A 19,407-nucleotide genomic window follows, 5' to 3' on the forward strand; every position below is an offset into this window, starting at 1 on the left:
TTCACGTTTTACAGTGTTAACAACGATGACGTACGCATGCAAGTGTGCGCTCGCTATTTGGCGACGGACACGCGGCGGAGCTTGTCAAGTTGTGCAAGGGCATGAACCACCAAAGATTGGGAATGTACCCAAAAACAAATTGACTTTCTCCCTTTGTGCTCTTTGAGAGTGGGTAGAACACATCAGCAAGTAGCCCAATATTTCGTGGTCGGATATATACACTTGTATTTGGGAGAGAAACCAGCGAGACGTCATACATTCAACAAACACCTGTTGCCCTGAAACGATTTCCGTGGAATTTGAGTCCACTGGTGGATTATCTATTCTGTCAACCAAACACGCGCCAACCACACACTTCCTTGACTCATTGTTTAAAGCTAGCTTACAAAGAATCTGAAGGCCGAACAGAACCCAAACACGTCACAAGCAGCAGGTGTGCATATCAAGTTGAGGCACATGTGCTGAAGTTCTCTCAAGAAAACGTGTTGATGTATCCCAATTAGCTCATATTATTAGTGAACATCTGTCACGTACAGGATAGACGATTATGTACGGTGATGTCACCCTGTGTGTTTTGCACCTGTTAAGTCCTAACAAAGCCTTACAACAACGAAACCCAACATCTGTTGGCAGCAGTCGGGCCGTGGCCTGCGGTACTGCAGTGAGCACAGGCTGAGTAGAGCTGCTTCAGGCTCCTTCTGAAGGTCAGACTGGCACCTTAAGGAGCGATGCATTTCGGAAAAAAGCCACGCTGTTGAGACTACTTTTCTTTTTAGCTCTAGATCAGGAGTAGTGCTGCACCCGTCAAGATAAACAGACACTAGTAAGAATGCATACGATGCAGTCAAAAGGGTTTTGGTCGCCAATAGCCAAGTGGTCGGACATTTCACACCCTACACAACTACACTGACAGAGCCTCTTCAAATATGCATCTGATAACATTTGCGGTAATAAATAGGCAATGAAATGGCTAAATTTGATCTTAAAATGTCAACTCGTCAGCCAAACCAACAAAGCTGGTCGGACTCGTTTGCATTAGAGGGAGATTGAGTGAACTAGACGCCACTACATTCATCCTCGCCTGCTCGACAGTGAGAGCAGCGAACCCGAGGCACGTCCCTCGCTCAATACCAGTTGCAGACAGAGATCCTGTCCTCTGCCTGTGTTTTCTTACTATTCTGGCGTGACTCTTCATAGAAACGTGGCAAATCGTAGGCGCCCAGCCAAGGTGGAAGCTACAAAAATATGGTCGTGCCGAATAAAAAAACGTAGCAATGAGAAATGTCCAGCGGACATAGCTGGCTCCAAAACCCTGAGCTGAGGGCCTCAACCCGGACCGCCGTCGGTGTCGTTCAGTGGAAAGTTGGAAGAGGGGCCAGCTTTGAATGTTGCGTTTACAAACCGCATCAGACATATTCTCATCATTGTTTCCTTAAGTTTCATTTTATTCCAGTTCGGCTCAGACAGGGTGCTTCAGAATGGAATACATTGTGACCCAAAAGAGAAACTTTGCAGATTTACCAGTTCAATTTGGGCAAATACATGACGTTTGGCTTCCCTGTGTGTTGCCGGAACCCTGCGCTCTGAGCTCGTCAGCTGGTGGAGGTCCCCTGCATGACCCAAAATGCGTAATTTTGTACGTCTTTTGCTGGGTGGAGGGGGAATAAATCAATTGAGTCTCTCTTCAAGGGCAGATGGAGCCAGGGAAGCATAATAAACTCTTCTCTGACACCGAGAGTCAAAACTACTGTTCATGAAAACACTTCATCATCTCACTGGAGCAACAGATGCAGTGACTCCACATGAGAAGAAGACAAGCTCACTCTGGCATTTTGACTGATGAGGGAAATCCAAAGCCTATAATCTGCCGAGGGACCGATGTTGGATCATTCAATGCCCTCACGAACCATGTCTAAATCACTGTCAGCCTACAGCCATCTCCGTAGAAGCACCGTCACAGTGGCTAACCGACAACTAGTGAGCGATGGGACCTGTGCAATAAAAACAGCGACATCCCTCTGTGCATCGTGAAATGAATGAATGTGGGCAACGATCGTGAAACAGGCTCACGAGAATCCAATTGAGCCAAAAGAGATACAACCGGGGTTATTGTTGAACTATCTATAAAAAAATAACTTAAGTTTCTTATGAAACATTTAAAAACAAAAAAAGGCCAACATATTGTGTTTTAATTAAGTGTAGTGAGGCTCAGCAGCCTGTTTCTCTGCTTAATTGATTCCCTTTCACGGAGCATTCCCTCAATCACCACTGCCCATTTAGTTTTTATGTTTTAATGCCGCTATCTTTCCACTCGAGGAGGGAAGAACGACCTCTACATGGGCCCGACGACGTAGTTTATTTGACAAAACCACCGCGGTGAAGTGTTCTTTTTACCGCGCGGAGTCGTTTCTGCTGACTGCCCCTAAAGCTCAGGCAGAGACGAGCGAGAGAGGCCCGGCTCCTCTGCAGCGACGGAGATTTACGACTACTTACACGGACATAGTTTTAAACTGTGGTCCACACAATGGAGGACACACCTAGGGAGGGGGGGAACTGTCAACGCTTTTATTATGCCGGCAGTTTGAGGACCGTGCCCCCGTTTGCTACTCCACCGTTTGGTTCCCTCGAGAGATTCCTACTGCGATCCTCTCAGACGGTGAGGAAGCTGCATTGGTCTTTTCGGTGTGGTCGGGCAGAAGACTGGCGTGAGGCTGGAGTGTTAAACTGTGGTGTGGAGTATCTCTTGGTGTGGGGACGGATTGGTGTCAATTTGGCCGAAAGTTATTGGTTTTTATTTGTACTACACAGGGAAACAGGATATGGGATACATTCTGAATATTACGTGGGCCAAAAAGCAGCTTTTTAAAATAGTTTTTCCCTGGAACGAGGTCGATTTCTTTTGAGCTTTCACACCGCTCATGAAAAGGCAACCACCAATCACGTTTCGGACATGTTCACAATGTATACGACAGTGTGCAACGACAAGGAGGCTCCGGAGCACGAACCAAGAGGGAGCACTTCATTACTCCACCTTGCTAACTCCCACCTTTCACAATAAAATCCCTGTATACGCTGTAACTGTTTGAGAGAGGGAACTCAGATTCCCTCCGAGCTTTTCGCCAAAAGGAAACTCAATAAAATAACTTACATTAACTTAGCTTACACAATTGTTGACCTCAGGCAGACGCTGCTCTGGGTCAATGGGGTCCCAGTGGTCGGCCCTCTGCCTGCGCAAATCTATTCAACCCTTTTATTGAAAAAAGGGTGGCAACAGTCGCAAATTTGCATCGCTGCAGGCATGAATAGTTTGAATGCAAAATATTCCTGGCGGGTGTGTAAAGGTCTCTAAAGGGGAACACCAACTAAATTAAGAATACCAATATGTCGTTTCCATGGCCGAGGAAAAGGGTGACGAGAGCTGTTCATGTTTACTAAGATTTTTCTAAGGCCATAAGAGCAACAGATATGAATTTTGAAACTGGCCGTATTACCCCATAAACTATTCCACACAATCTCACTTCTAGTTACATTTAGTAGCTGCTCTGGAGCTTTCAAATGTTTTTAGTATCGACGACAACGTGAACAGGTCCTAAAAATGTGTATTTCATTTTAAATGAATATTTAGTTTTTGCACTGCAATTCTGCCAACTCTATCTTCTGATGAAGATCATGTAAAATATGATCAAAAGCTCCAGAACAGCTACTAAATAGACCTTGAGGTCCATCTTCATGTGCCATAGAAGCAACAACAACCTCTGGGATACTGGGAACATGTTTTAGCATAGTCCCTTGTAATTACCGTGACTTTAACGTTGACTTTACGACTGCTTGTACCGAAGCAAACTTTACTGTTTGCCCGACTGGTTTTTCAAATCCTGAGGCACTTATCAGGATTTAGTCGGGAAATGTTATGTAAATCCTGAATTCATGATACAAGAGGAAACGGAAAGCGGCTCACTTTTCTCTGATTAACCGTCTTTCGGTCTATTTATCTAAAAATCGCTTCAAACTTTCTGTCTCCGGTATTCAACCAGATGGAAACACACTTGCGCTCAAGTGTGCTAAGCCAATGTCTGGAGGGAGGGAGGGGGAGAAAAGAGAGAGGGAGAGAGGGGTAGGAACAAACAGAGAGAGAGGAGAGAGTGGGCGGAGATTAACATGCTGCAGTCGGGATGCATTTCAGAGGGGCACTGGGAGGAAACGACGGGCCATTACAGCACAACTAAGGGTCTGTTAATCAGCTTATTAGGGTTTAATTGAGGGTAGTTAATTAGGAGTCGGTGGGCAGTCCGTGCTCGGGGGTCTGGCTGACATGACAAGCAGCTGGCAGAGCAACCTGAGACGATTGTTACTGATCCATTTAGTCAAGACTAGTGATTGACTGGCAGGAAAATTAGCCTTAATTACACCTGTCTATTTCTAAACTTTTCAGGAGCCATAAATTAACCCGCTAGCTCCAGTGAACACGGAGCTGCTCGGCGAGACTGTGTTGGAGCAGAGCAAACACATTTACAGTAGGGCCAGACTGTGTGTCTCCACAAAAAGAAAAAAAGAAAATCATCAAGAGCGCCGGTCTGCCTTTGAGAACGCAAGCTGTTCAAAACCGAGTGGAAAATACAATATTCTCTGTGTGAGTTGAGGGACGGAGACAAAAGCGTCCTTCTGAAAGCAGCGAGGCATAAGCTCGCCTCACACCATCTCTAGACTGAGACGACCCCCCCTCCCCATATAGAGCGGGGGGAAAACAAAGGTGTGCTTGTCCTCACTTCTTAAAACCTCGGCTCTGCATAGGGCAGCGGCTACCACCAGAAGCTGATTATGGACCCTTTAAAGTTAGATTTGATTTAATGTCCTGCTCCGGCCTCAGCTGGACCACGGGACACAGGAATGCGGCTCGCTGCTCGGATTGGCCCGCTCAGCCCACGGGGCTGGATTCATCCCGTCTAGGGGCCGGACAGGAGAAACAGAGCGCTGCCACATTCGGCTCGCCCGTCTGGGGAATAAACACGCTGGCTGCACAGGGGCCCGAATCCAATAAAGAGCCTGACAAAGGCCTGCTTCTTGCCGAAGAATGCCAAACAACATGTGATCCCCCGCAGGGAAATAACTGCTGTGTCTGTTCCGCGTAGCCCTCCGGGGTCAGAAATAACGCCTGGGGAACTTTGTTTTTGCCACATGTCCTACCGAGGACGCCATGTGCTGCGACAACGTATTAGTGACGGTGGGGTCGAGCCAGCCGCACGCTTCCGTTGTAATCTGACGTGCTAAATAGGTCGTCGCATAGAAACCGCTGTCAGACTCAATGACGATACAAGTGCTGGAGAGCAAATGACAAACCGGTGGACTCATCAAGTGGACAGCTTCCTTTAGAGCCTGTAAACACTCGATTGAGATCACACACCAAAGATACGTAGAGAATGTTACTCGCTGAAATCAGCTGTAGTGATACTAAGCTTCATGCCATCAGGTGGGGCATAAAGGGCAACACATTAATATGATATTGATAATAACCGTCATACGAGACTGGAAGTGGTTTTAGATATCATAACATGACATAGCTGTCGTCTCTTCCTGTTTTTAAAGGATCAAAGTGATGCAACTTTCTGAAATTGCCTTTCGTCATTAAATCAACATTACTGATGATTATTATTCGAACATCTCAATAATTGGAAGAAAGTGGCAAACCTTACAGTATCTTCGCACAATAGACAAAAAAAAAATTAAAAAAAAAAAAAAAAAAAAAAAGATGTTCTCTACTTCCATGAATCAGAAAAACATCTGGAATGTCTAACGGCTAAAAGCAGCGCGGCTACTTTTGCAGCAAAAGCCAGCGGTCTCGCTTCCAATTTCCTTCTCAAATATCTCCCTGGCCTCGGATGACACCGGAGGCGGAATAAAGGCTCATTGACGATGCGCGCTTTCGGTCCCACCTCCGACGCGGCTCACTTCTCATTTCTGTCAGTTACTGCTAAGTGCTATTTAGCTGTCTCTGGCTCTGGTGACTTGACACTTAAACGTAACGGTGGGGAGGTTTGAGGTGTTTAGTGGCTCACCGTGGGTAACCTCGCAACTCACACAGCCAAGCGACAAGTACAAAAATGCAGATGTGCTGCCTTGAGAACTGTCAGTTACAGTTTATATTAAGACATGATATTACTGTGAATAAAATGCATTTCAAATTTTTGTCAAAGTTGTATGCAACTCCAAAAGCCCATTGATTCTTTGCTAATTAAAATAAGCCGTAGCAAAATGGTCATGGAAACAGGTTGTGTCAAACGCAATAAAGCTGATCCGAGTCCCAGGATGAAGGTTCGATTTTAAATCCTTTGTCGATAATGCAATGCAGTGTTTAGAGCGGTCTGTTTTGCATTTCAGACACGCTTGATAGTGACCCCTGGTAGTTCTCCCCCAGACTTCGAAAAAAAAACTATTAATATACATCATGTATCTAAATGAAGAGGCAACCGCTAGCGGACTTGCATAATCTAAACTGTGCCGGCACGTACATGCCCGCAATTTATTCTGCTCCGTGTTTTGCAGATGAAACGGTTGTGCTTTCGAATTTTAGCCTTCAACTCTCCCATGTTTTTATTCAAATGACGTGCAAATGACATATGTGTGTGCAAACATTGTCGTAGTAGAAACACATTCCTGCCCCCTACCTCGTCCTCAGTATTAAAATTGGCTTCCACCCCCCACAAATGTCAGTTTATTTTAAAGTAGTTGTTGCTGTCCGCCCCCTGCGACCTTAGAATGTTTGCTGGGGAGATTTACAGGCGACATTTACAACAGCAGCCCCGGTGTCTCCATTCCCGTCCTATTTTCACACTCGGGGCGGGGGTGTGGACATCCCCTCCACACGGAGAGCTCAGGCACGATCACTCTGGGATTGTGACATTGGCTTAGTCGTGTTGCGCAAGCAAAGAGGCTTGAAGAAAATGGAAGGCCATTTTTGTGGGGAGAGAGAAAAAAAAAAAAGTGTTCCAGCGTTGCTCGATGGGAAGTGACATTGGAGAAATTGAAGGATCAACTTTTATATACGGCAAATATGTAAAACACGCCCGAACGTGGCATGCGAGCCCGAGATTGATGATTTGAGAAGGAGCCAGGGCACCTTGGCACCAGATCGTAACGCCGAATCAGAACGCATTCATGAAAATCCCAGGTGGCAAACACGGGCAGATCCTGACCAGAGTGCTAAGGCTTTTCAGCTCGCGGAGGGGGCCTCGGCGAAAAGCAAACACAGCAGCGCCGGGTTTTTATGAGTAAAAAAAAAAAAAAGAGAAGACGAAGAAGAAAAAAAACGGCCGAACAAGGAGGCATTCATGTGCTGATTCATACCAGCCTGTAGCTCAGTTAGAGGACAGCCATCTGCTATCACACTCCCCCGCTAAGAGCCTGTTATAGACGGACGAGCCGTGGATCGCCATGTACATGCGACGTCCAAATAGACTTACTGGAACTGACACCTCTGCTACAGGAAGAGAAAACAGCTCCGCGGAGGTGCGTTTCTTTCTCCTCAGGTGAACGCCGCTCCGTGACATACGGTGGTTCTCTCGCAGTGCGGCGGATGCCCTCCCCCCCACACCCCCACCCCGTAGCGGTGAGAGGCTGTGCCTGGCTGTCAAAACACTTGCTTTCCACTGCAATGGAAAGAAAGGGAGGTGATGCCAGTAGTTACAGCTGCACTAATCCTTATTTTTTTTACATAGAAATAGATCAAAAATGAGGGAGGGACGTCACCGAGTCTGCTCCATTCAGGTGTGCTCCAAGACGTCAAAGTGACCTTTGACCACCAAATTCTTATCAGTTCAACCTTGAATCCCAAGTGGACGTTTGTGCCAAATTTAAAGAATTCCTGAGATGTCACGGCGTGAAAATCCCATGAACCCACTGTAAGCCACTTGTTCAGCACCAACCAACAGACAAAGTCCATAGCTAGTGATCATAGTGGCATATCGAGCAAGCTATGTACCAAAGAGAGCGAGAAGGAGAGTGAATCATACACTTCAGTTCATCACTTGGCCAGAAATATGTCCGTAGAGGCAGCTTTGAGATAAGGAAATCTATAAGGATGGCAAGAAGGTGTTTGATGAGCATGTTAAGAAACGTTGGAGCCAAGACCTTAAAAGGAGAGAGTAAATCTGAAAAGGTTAAACTGACTCGTTGCTGCTGATTCAAGCTTAACCTTTTAGAATGGGCATGAAACTCTTGGACTTTAATGACTTTTTTTCCACCTATGATTTCGTTAAATACTATCTTCCCTGTTAGGATCATCAAAAGTTTAATAAAATTATTCCTGTAGATATGATCAAAGCCACCCATGTCGTACAGTATTTGCCTGAAAAGAAAAAAACTTCCAGAGAGATGTGATGAGAAATCAGATTTAAAAAAGGCATCAGTTTATCTAATGCGCCGCGTCCCACACAGGATGCTAAATAGGTCGGAGTTACGAGCTGAATATGAAACTGCCTTTGGGCGCTCCGGGTTTCGAATTCCTTTGATTCACCACTGAGTTCACAGACCCAACCACCCAAGGGTTAAAGATGCAACCCACACACTTGCAAAACATGTCATATTGACGTTGCGTTTCCTATTGTGATGTCTGAAAAACCTTGACACGGAACTTTCAGCTTGAACCGGCAAACAAAGAGGGAGTCTTCGAAATCTGAGCCACCTTCAGTGTCAGGTTTCCCCATCAGAGGAAAAAAAAGAGAACGGCAACTCTGAACGGTCTCTACTTTTGCTCTTTTAATGGCCAGGATGATTTATTTTGTTGCTTTTTGTCTGCTAATCCCGCACCTCTTGAAAAGAATAGGTCACTTAATCGGGTGCTTTGCTGCCTCCTTAGGCTCTTTGCGTCCTCTCTGGGTGTCCTCCTCATCGGAGAGATTCTGTGACTTCACCTTCTTTTTTCTTTCTTTTTTAAAAGGCGATAAAGGGTGAATGGCTATTTCAACCCGAAACCCTACACAAAATACTTTCTTAAGTAACCAAATACAGCAACAGTTGGCCCATCGACATGATTCCCAAACCTCCACACACGCAGACAGAAAAACTCACACTCTGGATTCTCTCCTTGGCCTCAACTCACCAGGTCACGAGTGGATCGCTGGCTCGACCTGCCCTTTGTCGGGAGATCTCCAGCTGCAGAGAGCTTGGAGACTGCCACTGGGATGAGATGAGAACCGAAGGCGGACACGTCACATCTCAGTTATGGTGCCGCCGTAATTACAGCCACAACCTTTAGACCTGTAGCCGCTGCCAGAGGATTCCTCTCGTCGACTGCGCGAATGCCAGGATAGAGTGATCAACCCAGAAGCCGCAGTCTCTTTCTCTTACAAACACTTTCCACAAACATCTCTGTGATCAATGTGCCGGGAGAACTGCTCCGCGGGGGCAATTTCACTGCGGTCTGACAATAAAAAAGCCTGCGACGGACCAGATTTGTCATCTTGCGGCGCGCGGGTAACACACACTTGCAATCCACACAAACCTCTCCGTTCAATGCAGCCATTGTGTGGCATTCTGCTTGACAGCTGTTCCGTAAAAGGCGACCTTTGTGATGTCGAGTTTGTCAACGCATCCCTCGAGCCGGCCTTTCCCCACACAATAATCTGTTTGACGGCGAGGAGGAGGATGCTACACGGCGGCTCTGTCGTGAGGCATTTGTCAGCCCGGGAGCGAACACTGGGCGCTTTTTTTTTGACGAGGCGGCCTCGCCTCAGGTTTAGAACCAACCTATCTGCAGCGGTGCCCTACTTAACAAAGCCTTCTCCTGAACGCCGATTGGCAGAAAATATTTGTTGAAACGTTTATCATCTGCAGGATTTACTTCCTCGAGCTGAAATAAAAGCCCCAAGCGCAACGTGCCACATTTGCTGCTCTCAGCCGGAATCACATTTTTCCAAAAGTCACGGGAACATTAATATTGAGTTGTGGGTTCTTCTTTGCTCTCGTCATCTTTATGGGGCAGACGGCAGCTGTCACGTATTCCGACTTCCCCATCAGTGCACAGTGTGGTGGAAGCCACATACCTCTATAATTCTGTCCTGGATTTGAAGGCCCTCTTCCTTGTCCGCCGGACCTTCCTCGATGACCTTGGATACAAAGATCCCTTCATTCGAAGTGCTGTCGCTGTCGTCCTGTGGAATAAATTGCAGTTATTGCCTGTCAATAATAAAGCCACCGAGCTTTGATGTTGAGGAGAATCGTGGCGTGCACATTTATGACACAATCTTTGAAATCTAGTGCCAACAAGAATTAAATATCACACTTTAAATGTTTTACTACTTTTAAAAACCCTGGAAACGCCAAACCAATACATTTTGAGCGTCAAGCAAGTTGAAGGGTCGGTTCACCAAAAAGATAAAAACATCTTAGATCATCCTCACTTAGCAGCGCAGACAGTTCCAGTTTCATGTGCCGAGGTTTCAAGGTACCCCCCCCCCCCTCTGAAACCTCTGCTGCCGCCCCAATAAAGTGGAGGTTGAACTGAATCTATTGTCTGCTGCTCAAACCACTTAAAAGAAATGTGCCTGTCTTTGCAGAAGTAGTTCCTGAGTTACTCAGATTAATCCACAGATTTCACCGTCAGCTGTTTACACAAAGGAAAACAGCAACTTCAGAGGCCGCCGTCTCAAAATCCGGGCACAGGAAAACCAAAAATATCCGGTCGGCTCGATACCACGCCGAGTCTATTTCCAATTCGGGTAAAGCGACCCTCTGACCCTGCCCTTGAGTGTGGACTTAAGGGTTCGCTTTACACCCAGATGCTTCCCAGGCATGAAGCGGCGCTCCTGGACTGCAGAAAAGGGGCGAGGTGGACATGCTGGATGGACGTGAGGTATAGGATCCATCCAACACTGTGGCCGTGACCCCCAGACTGAGAGCTGGCATCTCTATCAGCGCTCTCTTTAAAACCACATGAGATGCGTGCTGCAACACAACTGCAATTTAATGGGATACTTAAAGAAACCTCAGAAGTCACCGCGCGCTAACTGTAATTCATTATTTCTGGTCTCGTGCACAGTGTTAACGCAGCAATGCTACTAATTTTTTTTTTTGACGAGCTCAATGCTTTGCCTTTTCAACTTGCCCCAATCTTCAACATTTTTTGAAAAACCAGTCCTCTCAGAGGCCACAAAATCTGGCTGGCTGATTGCTTTTACCAAGCCATGCCAGAATAACAGCCACATGAAACGCATGTGTCAAAGGCTATGGGGATATTAGCTATTTCCATTTTAATGAATAGCTTCTTACACAGACTGCTGATTTGAGGCTAGCGGGGGAAAATGAAAGCCAAGTATTATCTCCGCTCTCTCTCATGGTCGGGTTTGATGCATGGTTCTGTCACGAGAGCGAGATAGGTCGCAAATCTAACGAGGTCGTGAAGAAAAAAAATATTGTTTTTTTGAAAAACACGCTCTTTGTATGTGGATCTTTTTATAGTTTCCCGCTATAAATGGTTTTTCTATGATAGTCTAGAAAAGTGAGTCACGGCGACAGTGGAAAAACAGCCCTGTAACAGTCGAGTGCAGTACCGATGAGGCGGAGACGGGGAGCAGCTTTTGAATGGGACCTCGGAGGCAGAAAGAAGCGTATCCATGTATGGAAGACAGAGTCGTAACCAAGTGTTGAGATGTTTTCAACCCCTCACTCAGCGGAGCGTGTGGCATCATTAATGCCTCTTACTTCAGAGCCCCCGAGGTAGAAAACATAGTGGCTGTTAAAAGGTTTAGGCCGGGATGAAAGACCCTTTCCTTTCCTCTGTGTTTACCTCACCACCAAAATCCCCTCGATTAGAGACAAAACAACTGCGGTCAAAGCCACAATCCCAGATTTAACTCTCGTAAAAGTAATTATAGTTTTTTTGTAATCTGTAATGCCAAATCCGCCAAACCAGACCAATATATAAACACAATAAAACGTAATAGATGCGGTCCATCTATCCAGACTGGAGAACACATGCATGACCGTGTCAGTCAGCACAGAGAGAGCCTGTGGTGCTTTCCAGTGTACATGCTATTCATTCCTGGGTTGCCATACGACACTTGGCTGATCACCGGGGGAGATGAAACCTCCGAGGCGCTCGGCTTTCAACCTACCGCGCATGGCCTTCCTCCTACGATGTTAAAACCCAGAGATCCGCCCTCACGAAGAAGGACGACCGTCGCGCTTTGAGTCTCGTCTTCCTACAGACACACAGAGGAGAGACACGGGCAGCAAAGTGAAGGCAGGAGGTTATAACATGATAATCTATTATTAACTCCAGGTGAGCGACAGGACGATTGGACCGGGTGCTTCAGGAGGAAGAGCGGGGCACGAAAACGTGACCGGCAAATGATCAAACTTATTAGAAGATAACAGAGGGCAAGGGGTGGAGGGTGAGAGAAAGTTAATAATAACCTTGTCTACACATTAAGGGGTGGTGTGGAAGTGGAACAGTGAACACCTTGGCTTCATATCTTCATTACGGGGCGGAACAATTCGTTCTTTCTATGTCAAAACCACAGTTTGAAACCAAACTCCCAAAACGTCTGTCAACAGGATCATTAGGGCTCGTTAGTTGGATTTCTAAACACTGTTACAGAGAGCTTGTCCTTATTATTCAAGAAATGTTATGTATACTAGTTCACTAATCTAGACTAATATCTTAACAAATGGCTAGAAGTATATATATTTGTACTTTTACTGATTAGTTTGAAGGAATAATTCTGGCAGGACCTCAACAACAAGTGTTACTTTTTCTGATTTAAATTTCTCCAGAAACAAAAGGTTTCGGCCCATGCTTGGTACAAATGATCTTGTTTGAAACTGTAAGCCTTTACAAAGCAAAAATATGTATCTTTTTTTTTTTAAACACAATTACAATCGCAATCTTTTTTATTCACAAAACAAAACCTAATTGAATATTTCCCCTCAATTCGCTCGGCCCTAACTCTCCCCCTTCTCCGAGGCCCAAATACCAGAAGTGACCAGTCCGAGGGGCCAGCAGCCCATCCCTCTCACAAACTGTTGTCCGATGTCAATCAATACACTCGAGGACCTCTGACTCAGTAGCAACATGACATGAAAACCTGTGGGAAACTCGCAGAGTCAGCTCTTATTGTTTTTTTTCTCCCCCAAGCAGGACTTAGAGGGGAGTTATGGGGTAATGTCATTTCAGCTGCCACTCCAGGACACAGAGAGACTAAATATAAAAGCTTGGCATGTACAGTGTCCTTGCTGCTGTGTCTTCGAAAAAAAAGCCCATCATGTGCATGTCAGGCCATCCGGGGAATGCAGTGCCTCCATGCAGCGCGTCACGGCAGCATTAGCGACGCATGCTTCCACATTAAACCCACCGCAACCGTTACTGTCAACACGTAGACAGTCGGGCATCAAGTGAAAACTGAGCTGAGAAGTCAAAGTAATTTCAGCCACTTGTAGATGTACACTGACTCAGCCACAAGCCTCAAAATGGGTGGATTTTAAAAGAGCCATTAAAAATGAACTCAGAGTAATTAGGGAGTGTTCTTTTCTTCCTTTTCCCCCACATCTGTGAACACTCTAGCAAAGCTCTAATCCCTAAGACATGAAGTGAATCTCTTCAGGAGGTTGTGTGTTTACTTAAACAAAAAGGCATGCCTCGGGTGATGAAAAAAATAAAAATAATGACATGTCCTTACTGCCGAAAAGGTAAAACATTATCACGCTGACATCACTCTTAGAGGGGGGAGAACACATGGAAGCTATGTCAAGTAAACAAACGCTCACCATTAACTTTAATGGGGAAAAGAAGAACGGGGCAGTTTGTTAGAGGGAGAGAGAGCAGGCTGGCAGTGAAGCGGCGCTCGCTGGTGACTTTGGCGCTCACGGCGAGCATTCAGCTCAGCACAGGTCACACTTTCCGAGGCGCCCAGCATCCAACCCGCCTCCCCTCCGCCAGCCTCTTCAGTAATAATAACAAAGCAGGAACTATGAAATGGGTGGCAGAATACGAATCCATTTGTCCTCCGTGGAGCTAAAAGGTATGACGCGGCGTAATCCATTTCTTTCTTTGAAAAGGTTCCTTTCAAATAAAAATAAAAAAACTGCCAAAACTCATGTCTACTTTTATAAAGCATAATTCAATTTGGCGCCCAATGCGTCCGAAGATAACTAATGGGCTACATTATTCTGTTAAACGATCTCGTATACTCCGGCTTTAAAATTAGACCACAATTAGCCTCGTCATATCCAGCCCCTGATTACCCAAATCAAATTCAGTGGAGGCCTAATCCGTTCCATGCCTTGCCCTTTTCGAGAGGCGCTCTTTATGGCGCTCGCGTGGCGGCAAACCGCTGCCGTCCGCGAGGAGCTCGGTTCGAGAGCAGAGATCTGAGGCTGGATGGAAAGTGTGACAGCCCACGACGAGAACCAGAGGGGGAGATCTGAGCTTCTTTTTTTTTCTGTGTGTGAGTGTGTGTTTTATTACTCTGGCTGCGGCGTTTAAAAAGTGTTGGGCCTATTTTTGGAAACTCAAGTCAGTTATTCCACGCAGCCAGGTCATCCCTGAGTTCCCTCACAGTCGAGGCCTGGATGTTAAAAGAAGACACTGAAGATCCTCCATCTGGCTCAGGAGGCCTCAGCCGAGAGGAGCGGCGGAGACCGGGAAAAAACTGCAGCAGGTTACCCGTCATGCCGGGCCTGTATCGCACTCTTTAACAGTGATTCAAGGGAGAAATATGCCACAACAAATCCGCATTAGACACCGCTCGCTATGGGAATTTGGGAGCTCGTTATTGGACGCTCTCGTTCCAGGTTCCCGGCGTTGTGAACGCTGGCTCACTAGAATAAAAAAAACGGAGCCATGATGAATGTCATTACCTGGGTTTCCTCCCCCCCGCTTTGTTAAATTTTCCTCTCAAAGTATGTTTTGACTAGTGGTCAGTCACCAAATCAGACAACATTTTGGATCAGTGACATCGGGAAGCTGGGCTCCGAGGGGAGTTTCGGTGGCAGTCTGCGAGTCGCCCGTCTCCCGCGGCTAATCCCACTTGTGACGCTCCGTTTCAGATTGCCATGTTTGAGGCTCTCCCACCAAACAATTCTGCTCTCTGCTCGACTGAACCCAGTGAATGAGCTTCTCTTGCAAAAAAAAAACATCCACAAAATGTAGATTCCCCTCCTCCCTGCTCTGTCTCTTACGGGAACGATTTCCTGGGAACGATCACTGTGTCTTTTATGCGTGTTCAAGGCGTTTCCAGGACAAGGGGCTCCTGTTAACATAAGCAGAGCCAATACACTAAACGTATATATCTCAGCGGTGTAGGCCCGGAATGCCGCTGTCAAATGAACTATGATAACCAGCTGTGCTACAGGCCCAGGGAGCTTCTGTATACCAGCACGAGCCATTTCCCCATTTTCCCCCGCGTCGGTGCTTTTGATGCGCAATTTAACCAGTCTACCGGAACGCCTTTTGCTGGGAACTGAGACCATGACGGAGAAATGAAACACCAAGCGAGAAAAAAAAGGGAGAGTGAGAGAGAGACGAGTGAAGTCTTTCAAAGATGTCACTTAAACAAGATGTGCACTGGTGTGGGAAACGGAGCAAGACGCCTCAGCGGCAGAAATAGAGAGTTGAGGTGTAAAATTAAAAAGAGGGACAAAACCCATGGAGGTTTCCCTGTTCAGCCACATTACTGCCAGCTGTGTGCGTCCAATCAGAAGCTCCTCCTCCTGTTCTTGAGACACGTTTTAGAAGTTCATAACCCGATTACCGCGGGACCACTCCCCTCCAGCAGTGCGACCAGCGCACACTAATTTAATTCATTAAGTGACTGGTGAACTCCTGCGTCCTTTATGGTGTTGGTAATTGGGCATTACAGGAGGCATTAGGTTTTTAAATGTGAGCCATAAAACACACCCTTACACCAGAGAGGTTCCTGAGCTTTTCCCTAAAGAGTGATGCGGGAATGAGTGCTAACAAACATGACACGAGCACAGACTGTGTAGAAGAAGTGGGCGTGGTCGTTGTGACGTCACGTTGGTTTGTGGACCGCCGTTTTGAAGCCTCGAGTTCGGCGATTTCGCTGTTGCCATGCTGTTGTTTTTTTGCAACCGGTGAATGGAAGTGACCATATTTGGAATGTGGAGAAGTGACGTAGTGAATCACAGTGAGCCCATCCTAAAGCTTTATGGTCTATTTGATCATAATGTACAAAATTAACATCATGCTGTATTGAAGAGGACGGGAAGCCTGCGATTGAGGCCATACACTCATGTTCACAATGTTTACTGATTAAATCAAGAGAGAAGTAGAGTCATTTTCTCATAGACTTCTATACAATCTGACTTCTTTTTAAAACCGGGAGAGTCACCCCCCGCTGGTCAGTGGAGAGAATGCATGTTTTAGGATACTTCCGTGTCTTTGTTTTTTTACGACATAAAATATGTCAGTGAATACCCCACTCATGGATTTTGGACCTTTTACCTTTAAAAAAGCCAGTAGCTAACAAGTGGCTACACAAGGCTTCAAAGCGCCATAAGACGGACACTAGTCCACCTTTAGCTTAGTATTTTTTATTTTGTTTTACTTCTGCCAATTGCATTCACAAAGTTGTGTCCATTGGTGAGGATTATCTTGTAGAACAAAACGTGTCGGTATCATAAACGTTTGCTTTTGTTATTATTATTATTATTATTTTCCGCAGTAATCCAAAATCCAGGGGTTTCCGGGGTTGGCCTAACTTCAGGGGTTTGGCCTGTAAAGCGCTGCATAGGAGCCTGTGCTAAAAGACCACATGTTTAGATACATTATCAACCAGTATGACCAGCACACAATTCAACACCAGTCAACAGTTTGCAGTATCCACAAAACAATGAGATTCCAAAGAACTCCCAGAAGTGTTGATAATATCCACAGTCTTCCACAACACCCATCCAGCTTTGGTGCGGGTAACACTGCTACACCCATGATTCTAATGTGTTATGAATGTCTGGTGGTGGTGGTGGTGTGGGGGGCTAACATCCGATGACAGAGAGCCTCAAACAAGCGTGCTGCGAGGAGCCAATATAACCGGGGCCTGGCTCTTGTTGTGTACAGAACTGCAGTAAATATTTGGCCCTCCCCCCCATTGACTGCCAGCTGGCCAGAGGCACAGCTGACATCCATGTCTCAAAGCAGACAGCGAAGAAACAATCTCCTGGGCGCCGTGGGACTCCTGAAAGCTCCCCAGACCTCAGATAAATCCTCGAATAAAAAAGTCCAATGTATATCTGGGGTGGAGTAAAAAAAAACAAAAAAAAAAACACACTGGAGGTAGTGAGTCTCAGAGAGCAAGCAAAGATGTTTTAAAGTTTATAAAGTTGGGCCTGAAAACAGTTGTATAGCAGGATGCCGGGGGTCAGAATATATGTGAATAATACATATTTGAGGAGAAGATGCACACTCTTTGCACCGTGTTGCTGTTTTATTGTTATTTCACACTCAGTGACGGGGGGAAAGTGATGTGGATAAAAGTGAAGGGGGTTAAACGGCGCTTACCTTGCAAGAAAAAGCCACGGTTTTAGTGAGGGAGTCGATCCTCTCGCTGTACTCGGTGAATTTCTTCTGGTATTTCAGAGCTGTCACCTGCAGCTCGCCGTGCACGGCGGAAAGTTGCGCCAGGAGAGCCTTCTCCCTCTTGTTGGCTTTAATGGTCTGCTTCTTGAACTCCCGGTCCAGGCTGATGACTCGGCACTGCAGCGCGCCGTTGTGCGCCTTCAGGGCTCGCAGGCAGCAGTGGCCGTTGGACTTCTGCTCCCGGTGGGTGAGCGTCAAGCCGCAGCCGCTCTCGCAGGTCCCCACCGGGCGGCAGTCGCACGTCTCCCGCATGTGGGCGTCCACGTCCCCGAGGTTGATCACATCTCCGCACCCTCGGTTCCTGCACTTGGCCGGCGCGTAGTCGCACATCTCGGCGTGCTCGGCCAGATGCTGCAGCCTCACCACGGCGTCGCAGCCCCGCGCGTGGTTGTCACATTTGATCTCCAGCTTCAGGATGAGGTTCTTCAGGGGCAGGACGTGGTTCAGCTCTTTAGCGGAGACCCGCTGACATTTGACGGGGCAGCTGCTCTGCTGGACGACCCAGGGCAGCACGCAGCCGGAGCAGAAGACGTGGCCGCACGGAGTCGTCAGCGGGTCCTCCAGGACTTTATTGCACAAGTTGCATTTGAAGTCCGGGTCCACGGTGCCCTTGAAGCGGTCCAGCTCGAATCCCATGTTTTTTTTTTTCCGAAGTCCCGAATCCAAACTTGTTGACTCCCCACCCCCGCGGATCTGAGTCGGAGCAGTGGGGCGGTTTTTTTTTAGCTGGTCATTGGTGGAGCGCTCACAGACCGACTACAAGCTCTCCTCGCTGTCTAAACTCTACTAATTGACCGAGACTTTTGGTGCGTTCAGGGGCGCCTCGTACGCCTAAACTTTAAAGTTAGAAAAGTTTCTACGCCTTAACATAAAAGTCATTTTAGTTAACTTTTCAAGTAGAAGCAACATTGTTGCGAAACTGCGAACCGAAACTGATCTGGATACAGTTGAATGTTGTTAAATACTTTGACACAAAGTTCGACCTTGTATATATAGATATATATTTAAAAACAAAACCAAAACAATAAATATATATAGAAATCCTCCATTTTCTGCAATAAGCTGATGTCACTACATACTTGGGTTTTGCCATGAAAATGAAGAGTTTTCAAACTCTCTCATACGCTGTTCCCCTGACCTATATAGGTAAACTGCAATAATTCTAACGGTCAGTGAAGGCAGCATTTCTCGGGGCAAAAGTATGGAGATTCTCTACCGTAACTGCTCTATTAACTGCGCATTTGAGATAGAAATGTTGCCATAATATTTTTTTTTGCTGTCCAAATATAAATGTTTTACAGAGAACATAGGTTGTTTGGCTTCGCCATCTACGTGTAACCACTGAACACACCATGGTTTAAAATGCAGGGAGATTGAAAGGGTTTTCCAGATTAATGTGATAGCTACTTGACTTACTGTGGGAGGCCCTTATTTGTTTTCATGCGTAGTCTGAAGTTTTTATGCAACTGTATCGGATAACAATATAATTATGCAATGCAGGTACAGTCTAACATGGGGCCCTTAATGGCTACATCCCCCAACGTGAATATTTCTAAGTGATAAACATGCCAAATTCCACTACGAAAATGTTAGAAAAGGTAACATGACAGATATTTACAACACGGTGGGTAAGCGTTCGGGCATGCACCACACTTGTGAAAACAAGCAACATTGGAAGGACCCTGGCAGTACAACCACAAGCGAGACTTTCAAGTTACAACGCACTGTGAGCGAGGAGGAGATCAGGTAAAAGTTGGGGAAATCGACATGGATCACAATGTGCGGTATGAAAACGGATTGTTCTTGTTTGAACACACCTC

General features: G+C 46.4%; 1 protein-coding gene across 2 annotated transcripts in view; it reads right to left on the reverse strand.

Annotated features, from left to right (window-relative positions):
• The window catches only part of pdzrn3b (PDZ domain containing RING finger 3b), a gene marked incomplete at its 5' end in the record, with an annotated part of 87,055 nt that extends 68,832 nt beyond the window's left edge, over positions 1-18,223 (reverse strand). Inside the window, 3 exons of one of the 2 annotated variants that reach the window (XM_079218674.1) lie at positions 10,038-10,145; positions 12,114-12,194; positions 17,510-18,223. In XM_079218674.1, the coding sequence (XP_079074800.1) occupies positions 10,038-10,145; positions 12,114-12,194; positions 17,510-18,223 (903 nt within the window). Of the gene's footprint in view, positions 1-10,037; positions 10,146-12,107; positions 12,195-17,509 lie in introns of both variants that reach the window. The other variant, XM_079218673.1, reaches the window with a different exon arrangement.
• Between the last annotated feature and the right edge of the window lie 1,184 nt (positions 18,224-19,407).

The sequence above is a fragment of the Taurulus bubalis genome (genome assembly GCF_910589615.1).
Source record: "Taurulus bubalis genome assembly, chromosome: 5".
NCBI classification, from domain to species: domain Eukaryota; kingdom Metazoa; phylum Chordata; class Actinopteri; order Perciformes; family Cottidae; genus Taurulus; species Taurulus bubalis.